General features: G+C 42.9%; 1 protein-coding gene across 1 annotated transcript in view; it reads right to left on the minus strand.

The window, feature by feature from the left end:
* NDRG3 (NDRG family member 3) overlaps positions 1 to 18,389 on the minus strand; it is a 49,418-nt gene that overhangs the window by 6,187 nt on the left and 24,842 nt on the right. The window contains exons 4-12 of the mRNA XM_053393870.1: positions 10,755 to 10,860; positions 10,378 to 10,498; positions 9,134 to 9,196; positions 8,760 to 8,820; positions 5,187 to 5,273; positions 4,018 to 4,074; positions 3,438 to 3,541; positions 2,731 to 2,796; positions 1,493 to 1,544 (exon numbers count right to left, since the gene is read on the minus strand). Coding sequence (XP_053249845.1) covers positions 1,493 to 1,544; positions 2,731 to 2,796; positions 3,438 to 3,541; positions 4,018 to 4,074; positions 5,187 to 5,273; positions 8,760 to 8,820; positions 9,134 to 9,196; positions 10,378 to 10,498; positions 10,755 to 10,860 — 717 coding nt within the window. The remainder of the gene's footprint in view (positions 1 to 1,492; positions 1,545 to 2,730; positions 2,797 to 3,437; positions 3,542 to 4,017; positions 4,075 to 5,186; positions 5,274 to 8,759; positions 8,821 to 9,133; positions 9,197 to 10,377; positions 10,499 to 10,754; positions 10,861 to 18,389) is intronic.

The raw sequence follows: 18,389 nt of genomic DNA on the forward strand, positions 1-18,389 counted from the left end.
AACACTGAGGCAAGTCTCCAGGAAGCACAAAGGAGGGACAAGACATACATTCTAAATTTCTCAACCTCCACAATTGACACTGAAAGCAGAGATGCAGATTCACTGTTAACTATAGCAGCCAGAAAAACTGTGGTGCTGAAAACTCATTTGATTTGAGAACAGAGAATTTGAGAGGGAAGTGGCAACACCAATTCACACAACCACATCTCTCAGGGCTTGTGTTGATGTTATTTTACCCACTTGAATCTTTGTGAGAGCAGAAGGGAATGAACTGAGAGACAGAGAGAGAAAAAGAGTCGCTCAATATACATTGCCTTTATAACATCAGAATGGGCTGCATGGATCTAGACACAAGTATCTAATCACCAGCACCCCAATCTGTGCCTAACTGGTAGGATATGTATGTTGAAACTTGCCCAGATATTAACTACAGTTCAGAGATGAGATCCCCCACCCTCCCCTTGAACGTTATGACACCAGGAGGAGAAATTATACATGTGTCAAAGAGCTTTGACAGCTCATGAGTAATTAAAAGTATTTCATAACTCAGCTTATGACAGCTGTCAGACTTACTATTGCTAAATTTTGGAGTACTTTGAATGGCAATCTTTTTGAAATCTGATTTTTACAGATTTGGGACTTAGCTCTGATGGACAAGCTAACAGATAAAGTACGGCAATGATGGATTAATAACAAAAATCAGACAAAGTTTATTTTTAAAAATGGTTCCGCTTTCTTTCTTATGCCCTCACAAAAGAACATGAATACAGACCACCAGCAATTCAAGGAGACCTGTGGAAGGACACCTTCATTTGCCAGGCAGAATACTTTTCAATAATTCCTTGACTATTCTGCTATCACAAAACTGTATTTTGTGGGGTGGGGAAATGGGAACTTTGTTATGATTATATATTGTGATATATGAAAATCAATAAGTGAATAATTTAAAAAGCAATGGCCTGTATTTTATTCTCACACAAATTCAAGACTCATGGATACAAGCAAACCTCTCACTTGATAAATACTACTTGAATGGATTGTGTGAAATTTGCAGAGTTCTATCTTCCAAGAAGGGACGCGGGTGGCGCTGTGTGTTAAAGCCTCAGCGCCTAGGACTTGCCGATCGAAAGGTCGGCGGTTCGAATCCCCACGGCGGGGTGCGCTCCCATCGTTCGGTCCCAGCGCCTGCCAACCTAGCAGTTCGAAAGCACCTTCGGGTGCAAGTAGATAAATAGGGACCGCTTACCAGCGGGAAGGTAAACAGCGTTCCGTGTGCTGCGCTGGCTCGCCAGATGCAGCTTGTCACGCTGGCCACGTGACCCGGAAGTGTCTGCGGACAGCGCTGGCTCCCGGCCTATAGAGTGAGATGAGCGCACAACCCTAGAGTCTGGCAAGAATGGCCCGTATGGGCAGGGGTACCTTTACCTTTACCTTATCTTCCAAGAAAGGAAGGAAGTGGAAAGTAAGGAGTATAATAACCAGGCATACTTACCACAGCTTCAACTGCTGGTGAGCTGTCCCCAACCACTAATAAGACAGGACACCTGTACAAAATCCACAGGATAAAGTTGTAGTCTGCACAATTTAAACAAGCATCAACTCCTGCTGTCATAAATTCTGCTGCTTTATTTTTTGCTAAGAGTTGCTAGCATTTCTATAAAGCAACCCTAAACCAAGAAAATACCATCATTTGTATTACAGTTCCTGTTCATTTGAATACCCTACATTTCTGGTCTGCAATACATCTCCATTGCTCCGCAACAAAACATCCCACCATACTAGCTATTGGAGTCTTGGGAGAACCCCCAGAGAAGATTTGGGGAGATGCAGGAGGTGTGTGTGGGGGGGGGAAGGTTTGTTGCACAAGCAGAAGACATTCCGTGCACAAAGTGACTTCACCGGATACAACTTCACGTTCATGAATACTTCATTATGCTGTATTTCTATACTAGATCACTATTTCTTAATGTACTTAATGCCAGTGTACATTCATTCATTCAGACATGCATGTACCAACTGATAGAGCCACTGGGAAAGTGAACTCACCATATTTTGTTCACATGTACAACTTTTCCCCCACGATGGAGCTTGGGGAAATAATTATCTGTGCTTTAGGGCAGATACCCACTGTGCAGTGCAATGACTGGCTGAAGGCCTGTGACATGAAACATCACCCCAGCAACAGTTTTTCAAACATCTGAAGGGCTATGACATAAATGGATCACATTTGTTTTTTGTTGTTCCAGAGGGTAAGACCACAACCAACTGGTTTGAATTACAAAAAAGGGGATTTCAACTGAACTTTAGGAAGAATCGCCACGGTGAAACAGAATGCCTAGAAGGCATTCCTTTGTTAGAGGTTTTTAAGCGGAGTCTGCAATGCAAATCAATGGATTTCCTGCATCCGCAGGGGGTTGGCGTTTAACTGACTTGGAGGTCTTTTCCAACTTTAGGAGAGAGAAATGAATTAAATAAAAATAAAGGCAGTTAGATAGCCTGAAGTAGATATTTGGGGTGCAGATAACTCAATTAGTGTCCAATTTGCAAGTTGTTCTACCAAAAGCATTGCAAAAGGAGATAAATCATGTACAACATTAATATTTTTAAAGGATGTGGAACTCTGGGTACACAGGCAATGGGGAAACAGAGGAAACAGAATATGGCTAAACTTAGAAAAGGAATTCCACATATTTTCAAGCACAGGTTCAAAGATGACCAAGATAAACTTACTTGAGTGTTTTTCCTGCCTCTTCAGTCATACCCAAGACTGGCCTCTCAATGTCCAGATCTCTACGGCTAGGAAGACAATAGGAGAGGAACAAGTCAAACAAGGCTGGGATGGAGGCGATGTGGGCATTGCCTAACTCAGGCATCCCCCAATTCGGACCTCCGGAAGTTTTGGGACTACAACTCCCAACACCCCTAGCTAACAGGACCAGTGGTCAGGGATGATGGGAACTGTAGTCCCAAAACATCTGGAGGGCCGTGTTTGGGGGTGCCTGGCCTAACTACTCTACGAGGTGCACAATTTCCCTCTTGTTACCAACAAGAGGCACATGTGCTTTAGTCCCCATCCACCCCTCAGTTTGCCACATGACTACTTTATCTCCTAGTTGGTTGCTCTATTCATAAGCTAGAAAGCATAAAAAGAATGAAGCAACCAGACTAAGATTTTGCTTAGATAAAAAAAGCCCTGACAACTAGAACAACATTATAGGGACACGTGTCGATGGCACTGGATCTTAAACTGAAGAAGGGAACCTGGCAAGCTTCTTGAACGAGGGAGGCTCTTTGATTTTTTTTAAAACAAAGGCTATTCCAATATACATGCTGTCAACTGCTGCAGAAGCACTATGTATGCACAATTATACTTTCAAGGTTGTGTGTGTGTGTGTGTGTGTGTGTGTGTGAAACAGGATTCTATACCAGTCTTGTACCTGTTATAGGAGGTGACAAAGAGCTGCAAGTTCTCCTGATTGATGTCCTGTGCAATATGAAGTCTGTAGGTCTGGATCAGCTCCAAGTTAGCTTGCAGTTCTTCCTGGTGAAGAATGACAAATATTCTAATCAGTTGTCTTGCTAACCATGCTATTTTTTTTAAAAAAAGCAAATATGCAAGGAATTTGTCATATGGAACTACAAAAAACCCTTTCAATACAAGCTTTCAAACATGGCTTTTAAGACTCATTTGCTCTAGTTTGCCTTTTACAATGTTTTTAATGGAACTGATTCCTGAAACTTGGCACTTCTTTATAATTCTGATTATGTGGTTTTTGTAAACACTCTGATGTATTTCAAATTAAACTCCTTTAGTTGTACACCACATTGAGAGGCCTACGCCCTAAGAGACAGAATGTCAACACACACTTTTTTTTTACTCATCCAACAACTCAAAACTGAGACAGTAATAATGTTATTGTAAGCAGCTACTGAGGTTAGGATCAAAGCAGTTCATTTTTATTTAAAGTTATTTATACTAATAGGCATTTTCGATATTGGAGCCAGCAGTTGACTTACATGACCAAAATGGTGAGCCAGAACAATGTCCACAATGTTTGTTGTCCACCCAGAAAACTGGGGGGAAAAAAGAAAAGTCAAATTATTTCAAGTGGTGGCACTACATAGTAGTCAAGCAACACAGAACAGGCTGCAGTCACAACTCCAACACCCATTTACTTTTGAGGAAACCACATTAAATCCAATGGATTTTACTTCTGCGCAGACATGATGGGGTTAATGAAAGCTGTAATCCCAGATCTGGAGGGGACCACACTGGCTACCCTGATGAGCATAAATCTGGCAAACAATTATACAACAGTGCATATGAAGGCAAAAGTAAGTATTTTTTTTTCTTGTTTAAAAGTTCCATCCCACTGGCTCTTTGTTGTTGTTGTTGTTTAGTCGTTTAGTTGCGTCCGACTCTTCGTGACCCCATGGACCAGAGCACGCCAGACACCTCTGTCCTCCACTACTTCCCGCTACTTAACCTCTTTTTTATTTATTTTTTTAACTGCCTGTTGCATTCCATATGCATTGCCATAGAAAAAGTACCGTATTTTTCTGTTTATAAGACTAATTTTCCCCCCTGAAAAATTAGGGGGCGTCTTATACTCTGGGCCATGAGTAGGCAAACTAAGACCTGGGGGCCGGATCCGGCCCAATCACCTTCTAAATCCGGCCCACGAACGGTCATGGAATGAGCGTGTTTTTACATGAGTAGAATGTGTGCTTTTATTTAAAATGCATCTCTGGTTTATTTGTGGGGCATAGGAATTCGTTCATTTCCCCCCCAAAAAATATAGTCCGGCCTCCCACAATGTCTGAGGGACAGTGGACTGGCCCCCTGCTGAAAAAGTTTGCTGACCCCTGCTCTGGGCCATCTCCCCCCCCCCATTTTCTTAAATCTGAGTCCCCCAAAATAGGGGGCGTCTTATAGATGGAAAAATACGGTATATAGAAAAGTATATTCTTTGGCTCTGTGTCAGCTACATGGTTGGGTATTTCTAGTGATACAACGTAAGTAATTAGAATAAAGAAGAGAAGAGTTTGACCTTTGCTTTAAAAAAGCAAACAAATGAAAGGCAAAGCAGTCATCAATAATATCAAAGCATTCACTAAAACCTAATTCCAGTAACTGAATAATGTAAATCAGCATTGGCATTCCAATTATGGAAGAACAATCCTACCTTGGATGCTGCCCAGTCCATCCATCCTTTTCCACATGGGTCAATGTTAACAAGTACCAGACCTTCCACCAAGTCAGGGTGATGCAACTAAAAAATAAAAAAAACCACTTGTAAATTGCAGGTAGAAAAATATGTAATCCTCCCTTTCCCCCAAAGATTGGCATGAGAATCTGGGACACGGCTTATGTGACTCAGCTGTCTAATAAGATAAGAGTAAGGAAAGAGAGATTTTTAACCTGAAAAACAGACCACTTTTGTTATATAATGTAATAATAAGGTTCAAGATATGGTACAACCTTACTCTTCATTAGCAGTAACTGAATTATAGATTTCAGTCTTGATTAGTAAAGCATACTTGATTATATATAATTTTGTTCCTAAAAGCAAGATAACACGAGCCAGAAAGATGAAACTTTTATAAAATAACTTAATTGTTTTTCTTAAGTTCTGGTTAGATTAGAAAAAATGGAAATGGAAAATGAGGATTTAATACATTTCAATTCAAAATGAACTTCTTTTTTGAGGAACATGTCTAGTGTGTATGTTCCCAAATATTGTGCTTTAAAACGCAAAGGAGTATAAATGACTAGCTTAGACCACAGTAATTATAAGGCAACCATGTATGAGCAATGTATACCGCCTTGAGCTCCTTGAAAGGTGGTATATAACTCCGCCATTCGCCGATGGCGCTAATCCGGAAGTCCGACCGGAGGAACTGGCTCCGTGGAAACTGGGTCTTCCCGCCGCAGCAAAGGTGGGGACCCGCTAGAAATCCCAGGTGGAGGAAGCCTGGGAACGTGGGGTTCGGCAGGGCACCAGGAGCGCCTCCCCTACTTGCGGGGAACCCCATTTTGGGGCTCCGGAGCGAAGTGGGGTGAGCAGCGCGGTGCTGCGAACTGATTGCTACTTTCACGGAGTGAAGCCGCACAGCCATTGCCGGAGAGCGCTAACTTTTTCCTGTGGACAATTGGACTCTAAACAAGTACCCGTGAGTAGAAACGGAAAATTGGATCAAGAAACAAACTAATTTGGCATCGAAGCGGGAAGGTTCAAAACAGGAAGTCCGCCTTCCGCTTTTTGTAAATAGACTGAAGCAAAACCTTGTAAGCTAATAGCCTGGAAAGTCGTTCATAAAGGTCGAAATTTCCTTCATTTATAACCACTAAAACCCCCTTGGAAGCAGGAGAAAAGGGGGTGGGGGAATTTGACTGTTCAAGCCTGCAGGAGAGGGAGCAAAGAAAGATAAGTTTCCACCGTCTCAAACCTGGGAACGGGGTGTCAGAGACAGAAATTGTTGGAGACGTTCATTGACTATGAATGGAACATTTTGACAGATAGCTAAAAAAGAGAAACAAACTGATTCCAATGTTACCTTTTGCATTTTAAAGAAACAAAATATTTGAAAAATGAAAGTAACCTTCCTTTGTTGGACTTGCTTTAAAAAGACAGATACAAATAGAAATCGTCTCCTCTAGAGGGAGCTTGTTAAATTGTTGCTGCAGTCCACTTGGGGACTCTACAGCTGTAAGATTAAGATTGTGGGACCAGTCTTTTGACCTTGGACAAAAATGTGTTGGGAGGAAGCTTTGGTGCTTGCTCTTTGCAAGACAAGTGCTTTGTTGGAGCAGATGCATGAGAAGATGGATTTGATGAATGAAAAGATGGATTTGATGACGGCTGCAGGGAATACTGATACAGAAATCATTCAGGGACCAACTCAGGAACCTGTTTTAACTGGGCAAGTACAAGTGCAGAAGATAATGGACGAGGTTGCGGTAGCACCTCAAGTACTACAAATGGAGAGATCTGAGGCCCTGCAGGAGCATAAGCCGCTGTTTTTGAAGATTGAATTTGGAGTGGGCCAGGGGAAGTCTGGAGCTGAGGAGGCTCTTAATTTCAGAGGGGCTTTGAAACATGCTGTTAAATATTTTCTGGATTACGCTAATGACTGCGGGGAGTGGGACTCTGGGGAATGGGCTGGTCTGATGAGGGGAGACAATTTTGGGGTGGAACCCCCCAGAGACCTACTTCTCAATGAGAAAGGAAAGAAATTAAGAAAGAGACCAACAAAAGACAAGGAAAAGTGCAAGTATAAACAAGAAGAAAAAGATCTGCAGAAGGGGCATGGAAGAGACTTAAGAGCCTCGGACATAAGATTACCAGGTTGATGGACTAGATGGAATGGACAGTAAGGACTGACATAACCCGAGACCAGGAAGAAGGGACATTGGATGGAGATTGGAAGAAAGTTTATAAAGAAAAATTGTTATTTTGGGAATTAGTGTAAATTAATGAATATTAGGAAAAATGTTGGAATGAAACTATCTGGCTTTAGTAGATATGATATAAGGAGTTATGTATAAATAAGTATTAAGTTTTAAGCTCTAAGGTATTTTACGGTAAGATAAGGTTAAATAAATTAAGGCACACTGAATAACAGAATATGGTGAAAGATGGAAAGGATCTGCTGAGTTAAGTAATAGGTTAGACTGTTAAGATAAATTATTTAATAAAAATTGTGAAAGATGGAAAGAATTTGCTGAAACAACTAATTACGCTAGAATACAAAAAGGGAGGTGTGAGGAGGTCAATGAAACAGGCAAATGAAAGGTAAAGATATGCAATATGGGATTTGTATCTTTTTCTTTTTGTTGTTGTGTTGTTGTATTGGTTTTTTATGTATTTTTTCTTTTTTCTTTTTCTTTTTTATGTATTGTAGTGTTGTTTCTTCTTTTTTTCTCCTTTCTTTTTGTAATTTTGAAACTCTTAATAAATATTATTTAAAAAAGAAAGAAAGAAAGGTGGTATATAAATGCAATACAATAAAACGAAATGAAATAGCCACAATATTAAGGGTGTATGCCAAAGAGCTCAGTTTAGCCTGGGAAATAATACATGAGAAGACTAGTAGACTTAACTGGCACTTAAGGGATGCGGGTGGCGCTGTGGGTTAAACCACAGAGCCTAGGACTTGCCAATCAGAAGGTCGGCAGTTCGAATCCCCGCAACAGGGTGAGCTCCCGTTGCTCGGTCCCCGCTCCTGCCAACCTAGCAGTTTGAAAGCACGGCAAAGTGCAAGTAGATAAATAGGTACTGCTCCAGCGGGAAGGTAAATGGTGTTTCCGTGCGCTGCTCTGGTTTGCCAGAAGCGGCTTAGTCATGCTGGCCACATGACCCGGAAGCTGTACACCGGCTCCCTCGGCCAATAAAGCAAGATGAGCGCCACAACCCCAGAGTTGGCCACGACTGGACCTAATGATCGGGGTCCCTTTACCTTTAACAGTAAATTTACTGGTTTGTTGAGTGATCATCCTCCTGGAATTGAATAGCAGCCCACAAGGATCTATCCATCACTTTGAATTAACTGCCTCACCTTTCATCAACTTTTTATGGAAGTCCTTCCTCCAGAGGGGTTGGGACATCCATGATTCAGGCCACTTGCTCTTACCAGTATTTCTCATTACTGCACTCATCTCTGCTACGTGTGTTTTTATAAACAGGCAGCCCTATTCATGGAGCACAGAGAGACAGAATTTGTTCACACAGGGAAATCAACAGTCAGAGGCTACTTACTGCAAACTTGCTAAGGATATAAGCGCCAGCTCCAACACCAATACCAATTACGCTTTTCAGACTGAAAGAGAGTTCAAAGTGAGAGCATGTTTCAAAGCCCATAACATACCCAGCCATAGTCCTTTAGATCAGCAATGAGATGGGTGATCTGCTGGAAGGGAGCTACTGTGGTTCATGGTGAAGAACAATGGGGTGGTTACAAAAATACCGCATGTATAATTTAAATGAAACTGAGCAACTGCTTTATTTCTATGCATCCTAAACACATGTCTCTCCTCTATTCCTGGGGAAGGTTCTGGGGAATGGGGACATGCTATGTGGACATCCTGCAGTGAAGCAAATTATTAAAGGTCTGGGTGTCTTTGTATACTTGCCTCAGGTGCGTTAGAACAGCAGGGAGCATTTCAGCTAATTCATCAATAGAGGGATACTGGTATCTGAAACCATAAAAAGGGAGTGTTGGTTAACAAGAGAGGCTGCCAATAGCTGACATACATTAACTCAAACCCTAAAGATGTTATTTCAAGGCACATTGTCAAACACACAATTCTGCAAAGAGGTTCCAATAATAATAGATCCTGGGGCTGAAGCCTGACATCTGGGAATAGATATGTGTACTGACCAAAACCACACAATTTAAAAGTCGAAGTAGCTCACAAGAGACCTTCGTCTTGCAGGCAACACTCCCAATAGCATACATCTCCCCCAGCTCCCAAGGGAGGCTCTACAGCTACCTCCACAGCAAAGACCCAAAAAACAGGCATGGCAAGTCTGGCTCTCTCTGTTTGCCTTTGTATTTCAAGCTCTCTCAACAATAGTGGTAGAATTCTGTACAGCAAAAGGAGAGCAAGGAACTAGGTACAGCCCTTGCCAAAATCCTTCCAATCTATACATTATCACATCTACATAACTTCCACCTCATTAAGGAGTGCTACAGTATTATATAGGGAACGCGGGTGGTGCTGTGGGTTAAACCACAGAGCCTAGAACTTGCCGATCAGAAGGTCGGCAGTTTGAATCCCCGTGATGGGGTGAGCTCCCATTGCTCGGTCCCTGCTCCTGCCAATCTAGCAGTTTGAAAGCACATCAAAGCGCAAGTAGATAAATAGGTACCGCTCCAGCGGGAAGGTAAACGGCGTTTCCGTGCACTGCTCTGGTTTGCCAGAAGCGGCTTAGTCATGCTGGCCACATGACCCAGAAGCTGTCTGCGGACAAACGCCGGTTCCCTCAATCAGTAAAGCAAGATGAGCGCCGCAAACCCAGAGTCGTCTGCAACTGGACCTAACGGTCAGGGGTACCTTTAACTTTACAACATTATATAGCAGAAGTACTATAGAAAACTACAAAATGGAGACCACATAAAAAAATGAGAGTAGCAATTAAACTACAATGCAGCAGTTAATGAAATTTGGATTGAAGAATTCTTTTTAAAGCCAGGCTTTCTTTTTTCCCAGTGGAGAGAATTGCACAAATAGGGTGTCACCACTGAAAAAGCCTCGTCTCAATCTGTCTGACGTGTCTTATCAACATGCCATACAACAGGACCTCAGAGACTGGTCTTAAAACCTGGCGCAGGCAGCCCCAGGGAAAGAGATCAGAGAGATGCTACTGCACTTACCCAGAGGGGAAAGGGGGAGCCCCTTCTTGCTGTCCTGGGGCATCGACATGGCACACAGCAAAGTGCTGAGTGATTTCCTGCATGTCTTCAAAGTTGAAAAAAGCATTGAAGCAGGACTTATCTGTAAGAAAAACACTGGGAATGACCACATGTGAAAGCACTGCTCCATTCTGACTTTAGGCTCATGTTTTGAACTGTGACCACACCAAACAAGAAAGAAAGAAAGAAAGAAAGAAAGAAAGAAAGAAAGAAAGGCTGGAACCGAATGTGTGCCAAGGTTCTCTCTTGTCCTTAAAGTCATCAGTAAGAATATACTTGCTGAACTTGCAAACCAAAAATTGCATAGGTCTGCTTACCTAGAAATAAAGGGGACTTACGGTTTAGGCCAATATCATGGTATGTGAGGATGGCGGGCCTGTTTCCTTTTGGGGTGCCCCGCATAGTGACATGAACAACTCCACAAGCTGTCTCGATGTCATGCTCCTACATGAAAAAACAAACAACCCACCTGGCTATTAGAGAAAACAAGCACTGAGGAGACATCTTGGCTGGGAAGCAGTGAGCCCCCAGCAACAGGCTTATCAATCATTGAGGAAATGTGTTTCCTCTTTAGACATGGAGCACTCAAGGTGACTTACAAATAATAAAAAAAGAGTTTAAAAATGGTCACACTAAAACAAGTTGGAATACTGCTTTGTCAACTAAAATATAGATGATAACGAAACATACATATTACCATTAGCAAGTTGTGGGGGGGGAGGGTATATATGTTTTATTCTGTCCATGTTTCATTCTATCAATAAAAACCTTTAAAAAAACACAGGCACAATTCAATAAATGCTTTTAAAAAACCAAACATTTCCAGTGGCTGGTAGAACTTGCATCGCAAAGGTGCCAGCTGGATCTCTCAAGGAAGAGAATTCCACATAGCCTGTGTCTCAATAGAAAAAGCCCAGCTGTATACCCTCTTATTTCTCACGAAGGGATGCAGAGCATATGTGTTCCCTATGGTATGGTAGATGTCCCATCCACAATATCATATACTTGCCACTTACATCAGCGGTTCAGGAACCTGACAACCAATCGGGTGCCTGATACATGAGATCTCAGGTTGCACACCAAAGCAGTCTGAGTGAAAGCAGCAATGGATGCACTGAACTGAAAGACACTGGCAGTTATTCTAATCTATCCCAAGCCCTAATCGGAACTCACGGGACTCTTGTAAAACAGATAGCAGATACAGTGGTACCTCTGGTTACGAACTTAATTCATTCTGGAAGTCAGTTCTTAACCACTTTAGCTAATGGGGCCTGCCGCGCCATTTACCCGAGGTACTACTTCCGGGTTAGTGGAGTCTGTAACCTGATGTGTTTTTAACCCAAGGTGTTTGTAACCCGAGGTACCACTGTATAGAGGAAAACACAAACATTGTCGACACACCGGCGCAGCAGCTTTTATGAAAGCAGATACTCTATGATGATTAGGAAACAAAAAGGGCCCCTTAAGATAGAAACATTAGCTTGAGTTATTGAAATTTAATGTGCCCAATAGTGCATTGTGAATTATGCCTGGCTCAAAACCTATTTAGCTGCATGTAAATTTCACTAATTTATATGGAAATTGCTTCTCCATATTAATACATGGTGTTTGCTTCTCTCTCTGAAAGCCACCTGGTCAGCCTTTCTCAGTCATTTAGTGACCCCTCCAAACTGTCCTCTGAAGAAGACGCAGATGTGCAAAAAGGATGCCAAGCAATAATGAAAGCAAACTTGCAACTATGAAGTATATGAAGTTACCAGGGATGGAAGACTCGGTTAGTTGTTTACATATAAATGGCAAAAGTGATAGCAAAGATGGAAGGAATTAAAACGAAAGTCAGAGCAGGATCTCGGCAAACCCTCCTTGCAAAAGCAGAATGCAGAAGTGCAGTACGAGCCTCTAAGACAGCTTCCCCTGGCCTGAAATCCTCCAGTTGTGGATAGACCAGAACTCCCATCATCCCTGACCACTAGTCATGCTGGCTGTGACTGATAGAGAATTGGAGTCCAAAATCATCTAGAGGGGACAAGATTTCAGGAAGATTGCTCTAGCCTACTAGATCTTAAGGCGGTATTTCATTTTTATTAAGGTCATGGAATATTATCATAATATGGCTAAAAGTCAACTGTATTTCATAAACAGGAAAAAGGTTGTGACGTACACACTACAAAAGATCTGTGTTAAAAATAAACTGCGTATGTGAAAGTGTGCCCACCAGAAACTGTTGTTGTGGCATCTGTCTGTCTCAACAGACAATGGAGTGCATATTCAGGGGTGAAGTCAAACAGCTACGTTAGTAGCACCCAAGTAACCTGCCTGAGGTGAAAGCCTGGGTAGTGTGTGGGGAAGTCCTGGGCTGCCCAGATGTTAAGAACCCCCTCTTGGCCTCACTGATGTGGTCCAAAGGAAAGCAGAGCAATACATTTGGCACCAGCTTGGAGTTTCCAGAAGGAAGCATAAAAGCTGCCATCCCATGGTCTTAGGGACTCCAATCTAGATTTGTATAAGGGTGTACTCCTTTGTCTTTTCTTTTCCCAGGTCAACTGACAGTATGACCACAGCAGTCTGCTTTTATGGGATACAACTGTTGTTTCCTAGCAGCTGGGCACTGCAGCTAAGCAACTGCAGGTATGTTCAGAAAAATAATTTGGAGTGGGCAAAGCAATGTAGGCAGGGAAAGTAAGGCCTGAGCAAAAAACACACCAAAAACCCCCCTAATAAATTTGAAAACAAATGAAAGGTAACAAAGGGCTTATCCACACTTCGACTTGTCCTGCTGTCCCCCACCTTAAACTTCTCTTTAGCGCTCAGTCAGAGCAACCACCCCTTTCCCCATGTTCTGATCTATTGTGGAAGTGTGGATGAGGCCAAAGAGTGTGAAAGAAGAAGAGTTGGGACATCTGATCTCCCAGTGGCTTGGGGAAAGATCCTTACAGCCTGGACAGAAAGCACCATCTTTTGACAAGAACTCAGCGTCCACTTGGAGCAACATGACACAGATGATTCTACGGCTCAAATTCTTCCTTTTCGCCTTCACTCTGAACTCCTAAGCTAGCAATCAAGTGGTCAGTTCAGTGTGCCGCTTCTGATTAGGAGTTGGTGTCAATATACAGTGGTACCTCGGGTTACAGACACTTCAGGTTACATACGCTTCAGGTTACAGACGCCGCTAACCCAGAAATAGTGCTTCAGATTAAGAACTTTGCTTCAGAATGAGAACAGAAATTGTGCTCCGGCGGCGCAGCGGCAGCAGGAGGCCCCATTAGCTAAAGTGGTGCTTCAGGTTAAGAACAGTTTCAGGTTAAGAACGGACCTCCGGAATGAATTAAGTACGTAACCTGAGGTACCACTGTATGTGTGTCTGAGTGTGTGTGTATATATTACTTTTTACATATAAATTAAAAGCTATTTGATGTTCTGAACTGCATTCAGTGGACATGGTGTTCTTACCTCCACCCCTCATTAAATATTGAGGTTGGGCTTTATGCACAAAACCTTCTACAGACATGCCTTACTAAGTTTTACCCAGATGAAGATGAGTATTGCTCACTTTAGTCATATCAGTGCATGTAATGCAACAGGACAGCCTGTTATAAGGACTCTGAAACTTAAGCTCTGTTCATGTGCTACTTGCATGTAGAGCGAAAGCACAGGAAAAGTAGCCATGGGGTCATGCATTTAGTCCCACCCCCAGTAGTGAACTGCTCCTACATCTGCACCATGTTGAGCATAACATCTGCAGGGAGGAGCTTTCTCTGTGCAGGATTTAGTGTCCTGCATCGTAAATCAAAAGGGGAGCTCCATGCACAGAAAAGACTCCCTGCTGCAGACATTATGCTCAACAGGACAATGGCGGGAACTGGAAGAGCAGCAGCATGACTTCGGGGGTTGTGCTAAATGTGTGGCCTGAAGGTCCCCTTCGCCACACTTGCCCTTTACACATGAGTATTGCATGAACAGGGCTTAAGTCACAACTGAAAGTTTCAGGTATAGGAACTGACATTGCCTGAAAATACTGAAATAATATTGATGTTACTCCCAAACATTTCCACCAAAGGCGGTGTGGGGTAACTAACCGGTTTGGACTGGATTTAAACAGCAGATGGCACTAATCCCCCTTTTAGTCTGCAGTGCTTCCCGCCCACTTTGGGGAGACAGCAGCCCTGCCCTAGAAGATTCATTAGGTGAACATGGTGTGAAGTCTGATTGCTTTCTCAAGATCAGCCTGCTGCTGGCATCCCACGTGAGGCTATCAAGAGCAGCTCTGACGTCTGCTTCCACATTTGAAGTGTGAGCAAGCTGGTGTATGTTATGTACAGGAAGGGTGAAGACACGAGTTGCACATTATCTGCAGGAGGCTGCACAGATTACAGTGACACATCTGCACCGTTGTTTTTAAAGACAAAGAGGTTTAATTAACAAGAGCAAAAGATTTAGCAAAAGGTATTTAAGAAGCAGATCAGCGGCACTTTCCTAACTTTGAGCACACATACATGCATTAAGTCTCAGAGGATTACTATTTCTGGTAGGAAAAATATTAAGCAAGTTTGAGATGTGTGCAACAGAAATACAAGGTGTTAAAAAACCCCCACCCCTATGTATTTTGCCTTGGTGACAATTATACAAAAAATACTGAAGAAATGGGTCATCTCAGGGACTAAAGTAGGAAACCTGCAGAGCCTATAAACCACGGGTGTCAAACACAAGGCCCGCGGGCCAAATCCGGCCCGCCAGACCTCGTCATGTGGCCCGTGTAGCCGCCGCCGGCCGCTAGCCTTCACCTTTTATTCTTGCTCTTTTTTTTTTGACATGCGCGGCAGCCTACAAGCCAGAGAACGTCTGCCCTCTAGCGGCGCCGGCCGTTCTACACAGGAAACCTCCACTTTACATGCATTCAGGAAACCTCCACTTGTTTTTATATTGAGCGCATGCCATCCTGTGATGTGGCAGATCCAACGGCTGCCTGAACCCTTCTCTCCTGTACTGTAAGTCCTACAGATACAACCGGCCCTTTGAGGGTGACCAAACTGCTGATGCGGCCCCCGATGAATTTGAGTTTTGACACCCCTGCTATAAACTCTGCAAACACAGTTCAAAGTCCTGTCTTTCTGTTAGCTAGTATGCATTCCATGATCTGGCCACACATGGATGTTTCTGCTCTGCACTGTAAAATTAGCACATGTGACCTTATCAGCTTCATGAGCACAATAAAAGGGACAGCTCATGCCACTCATGGCAAGAGCTATGAAAAGCTGCATGGCTGTAATTGTCCGGCATCTATTACAGAACCCAAGCCAACAATTTTAGGAAACTGAGTGCAGTGTTGCAGAATAAAGCCTAAAGACAGTCTGGCCAGTTTTGATGCAGAAATTAAAATCAGATTGGGATAATGGGTCTGGAAAGAATGCAAAACCTCATGTAAACTCAGAGCTTAACAATACCGTTTCACAAAGCAACTGGCAGCTTTAAAGCAAAGCAGTTTTAGCTAGAGAAAATGCTGCCAGGCTTGCAAAGTAGGCAGGAGGAAAAAAAGATATCCATGTATTCCAGGATAAATGGGCCATGGGCATAATTAGGCCCAGCACAGGTCCCAATTTGGCCCACCGGGCTGTCTTCCCTAAACCACACCCACCTGTCTGAGGGGCAGGTAGAGATGCAGCTGCCAATGCCCAGTTTAGTTCCTTAAAAGTATGCTCCTGACTGTGCATCAACAAGAGAGGCTTACTGACACCAATGATCAGCTGACAGGCAGGCAGAGCAAGCCAACCTTGGAGAACTCTCAGCAGCACAGCAGACTTCTACAGAAAAGCACAGCTTGAAACCAGCGTCTATCAGCTGCCTGGCAGTAAATTCAAGTCCTGCTTGGCTGATCTTGGATTTTTCTTCCATGTGGCTTGCTGCACTACAAAGGAAAAACGGGTCACCTGGAGTCATAATGACTTCACGTGATTGACAGGTGGGCAGGCTCCACTCACCTATCAAAACTGCCAAACTGATGAATTCATTTACCCATCCCAGCATTTACCCAAACAAAAACAAAACTACCCCATACCAGAGCTAGTTGTTATGCCCTGCTTGACCAAGGTACTTAAAAGGCTTCACACCAAGTCGTCTTTCAGCATACACAATAACCCAAGCTTTTAAGAACAATCAATCAAAGCAAATAAATCTCTGTTACAGACACTTAGCACAATCCAGACTCAACTGATTTCAGTCCTCTTTGGCCCATTTGGCTTTAAAAAGCATTTAGACAGAGAGAGTTCTGCAGATGACATCTTTGGCTCCTGACCAGCAAGGGAAATGTTCGCAGCGGAATGGAACCAACCACTATTCAAGTGAGAAAAGGGCAAACTAATAAATTTTACAATGTGCTCAATAATCCAGAGCAAGGGCAAGAGCAAGATTGCTTATGTTCCTCACAGCATATGACCTTAGTCCTCTTCACTTGTAGATTTTCCTTGGACTCTCAACTGATAAAAAGGACAGAAGGGTAAGTTGCCAATTCATCCCAACTGCTTTTCTTTCTTAAAAATCTGTCCTCAGATTCAGTGTGTTGAAGTAGTGGATACAGCATCGGACTAGGACCTGAGACAACAGGGATTGAATCCCCATGCAGGCAGCTATAAAGCTCAAGGGGTGACCTTGGGGCAGTCAACTTGTCTTAGCTTAAGCTCATGGGGTTGGGTTGTTGTGAGGATAAAATAGGGAGGGATAGAATTCACATGACTATGATAGCCTACGTATTTACTGCTTTGTGGCCACAAAGTTATGTTTGTTCAGAAGAACTGTGGGAAGCTAGTTGCTCAGATTTTAAAACTAGCACACTGAACTAAATTATTCATACCCACACAGAGCTGAAATATTAATAGAAAAACAGCACAGTCTATGCAAGCAGGCACTGGTTTCTATGGTATTTTATATAAATAGAGCAAGGTGTAAATTAAGAGTGATGCTTTGTGAAATCCAAGCATTGTCGAGAGATAAAATATGCAATCTAATGATGTGAAGTCCTCAAACACACAGCATGCACCCAAGGGCACAGTCCAGTCAGCAATTGTGTCTGCACACATCACATCCCTGTTAAAACTTTGCTTGGGCCCCATGCTGCCTTATACATCCGTTTTTAAATTACCACAGCAGAACGCTGAAAGAATGAGGTGAAGCCAAGTCTTCCCCAGAACATACAATACTGTACAAGCTTGAAACCACTCTGAAATCAGTAAACCACTTCTTAGGTGAGACAGCTTTGGGGAACTAGTCTTATAAAGATTGGACCAGAAGGCGTTCCTACACCAAGATTGTCTTGATTAATTTTTCCAATCCCTGCATCCCTTGTTCAGCAAAATATAGATTTCAAAATTATGAGCAATAAGCAAATTAGTCTGAACAAAATGCTGCTCTTAGAAAAATAAACTGGAAACAGGGCAATTTAGGAGGGAAGAATCTATTCCTTCATCAAAGTCAGGAATCTGTTTAATCTGGAGATGTGGCTGCTTGAAGACCAGAAAGGATAAGCCCTAGAAATATGTTTATTTACAGCACAACCGTATGGACGTCTATTCAGAAGTAAGCACCTTCCCTGAATTCAATGGTTGGGATTACTGCAATAAGATCAGTGTGAGACTACAGCAGCTAGGTTGCTTGTGGGGCAAACTACCGTCAGCATACAGCACCTCACTTATGGGATTTTCACTGGCTGCCAATGTGCTACCAGGCCGGTGTTGGTACTAGCAAATCTCAGGAACAGGTTACTTGAGAGACTACCTTATCCCTTGTATACCAGTAGATCCCTGTGGTCTGTAGGAAAGTTTCTCCTGGATGTTTATCTGCAGTAACACTGAGCAGGGCTTTCAGAGTGGCTCCCTCATTTTGTGGAATAACATTCCTTTTGAGACAATAGGTACTCACTATCTACACTTTCTGGAAACAAGTGAATACATTTTTGTTCTGATAAGCTTTTGCCACGAGTGTCT

Source organism: Podarcis raffonei, chromosome 6, assembly GCF_027172205.1.
Source record: "Podarcis raffonei isolate rPodRaf1 chromosome 6, rPodRaf1.pri, whole genome shotgun sequence".
Lineage (NCBI taxonomy): Eukaryota > Metazoa > Chordata > Lepidosauria > Squamata > Lacertidae > Podarcis > Podarcis raffonei.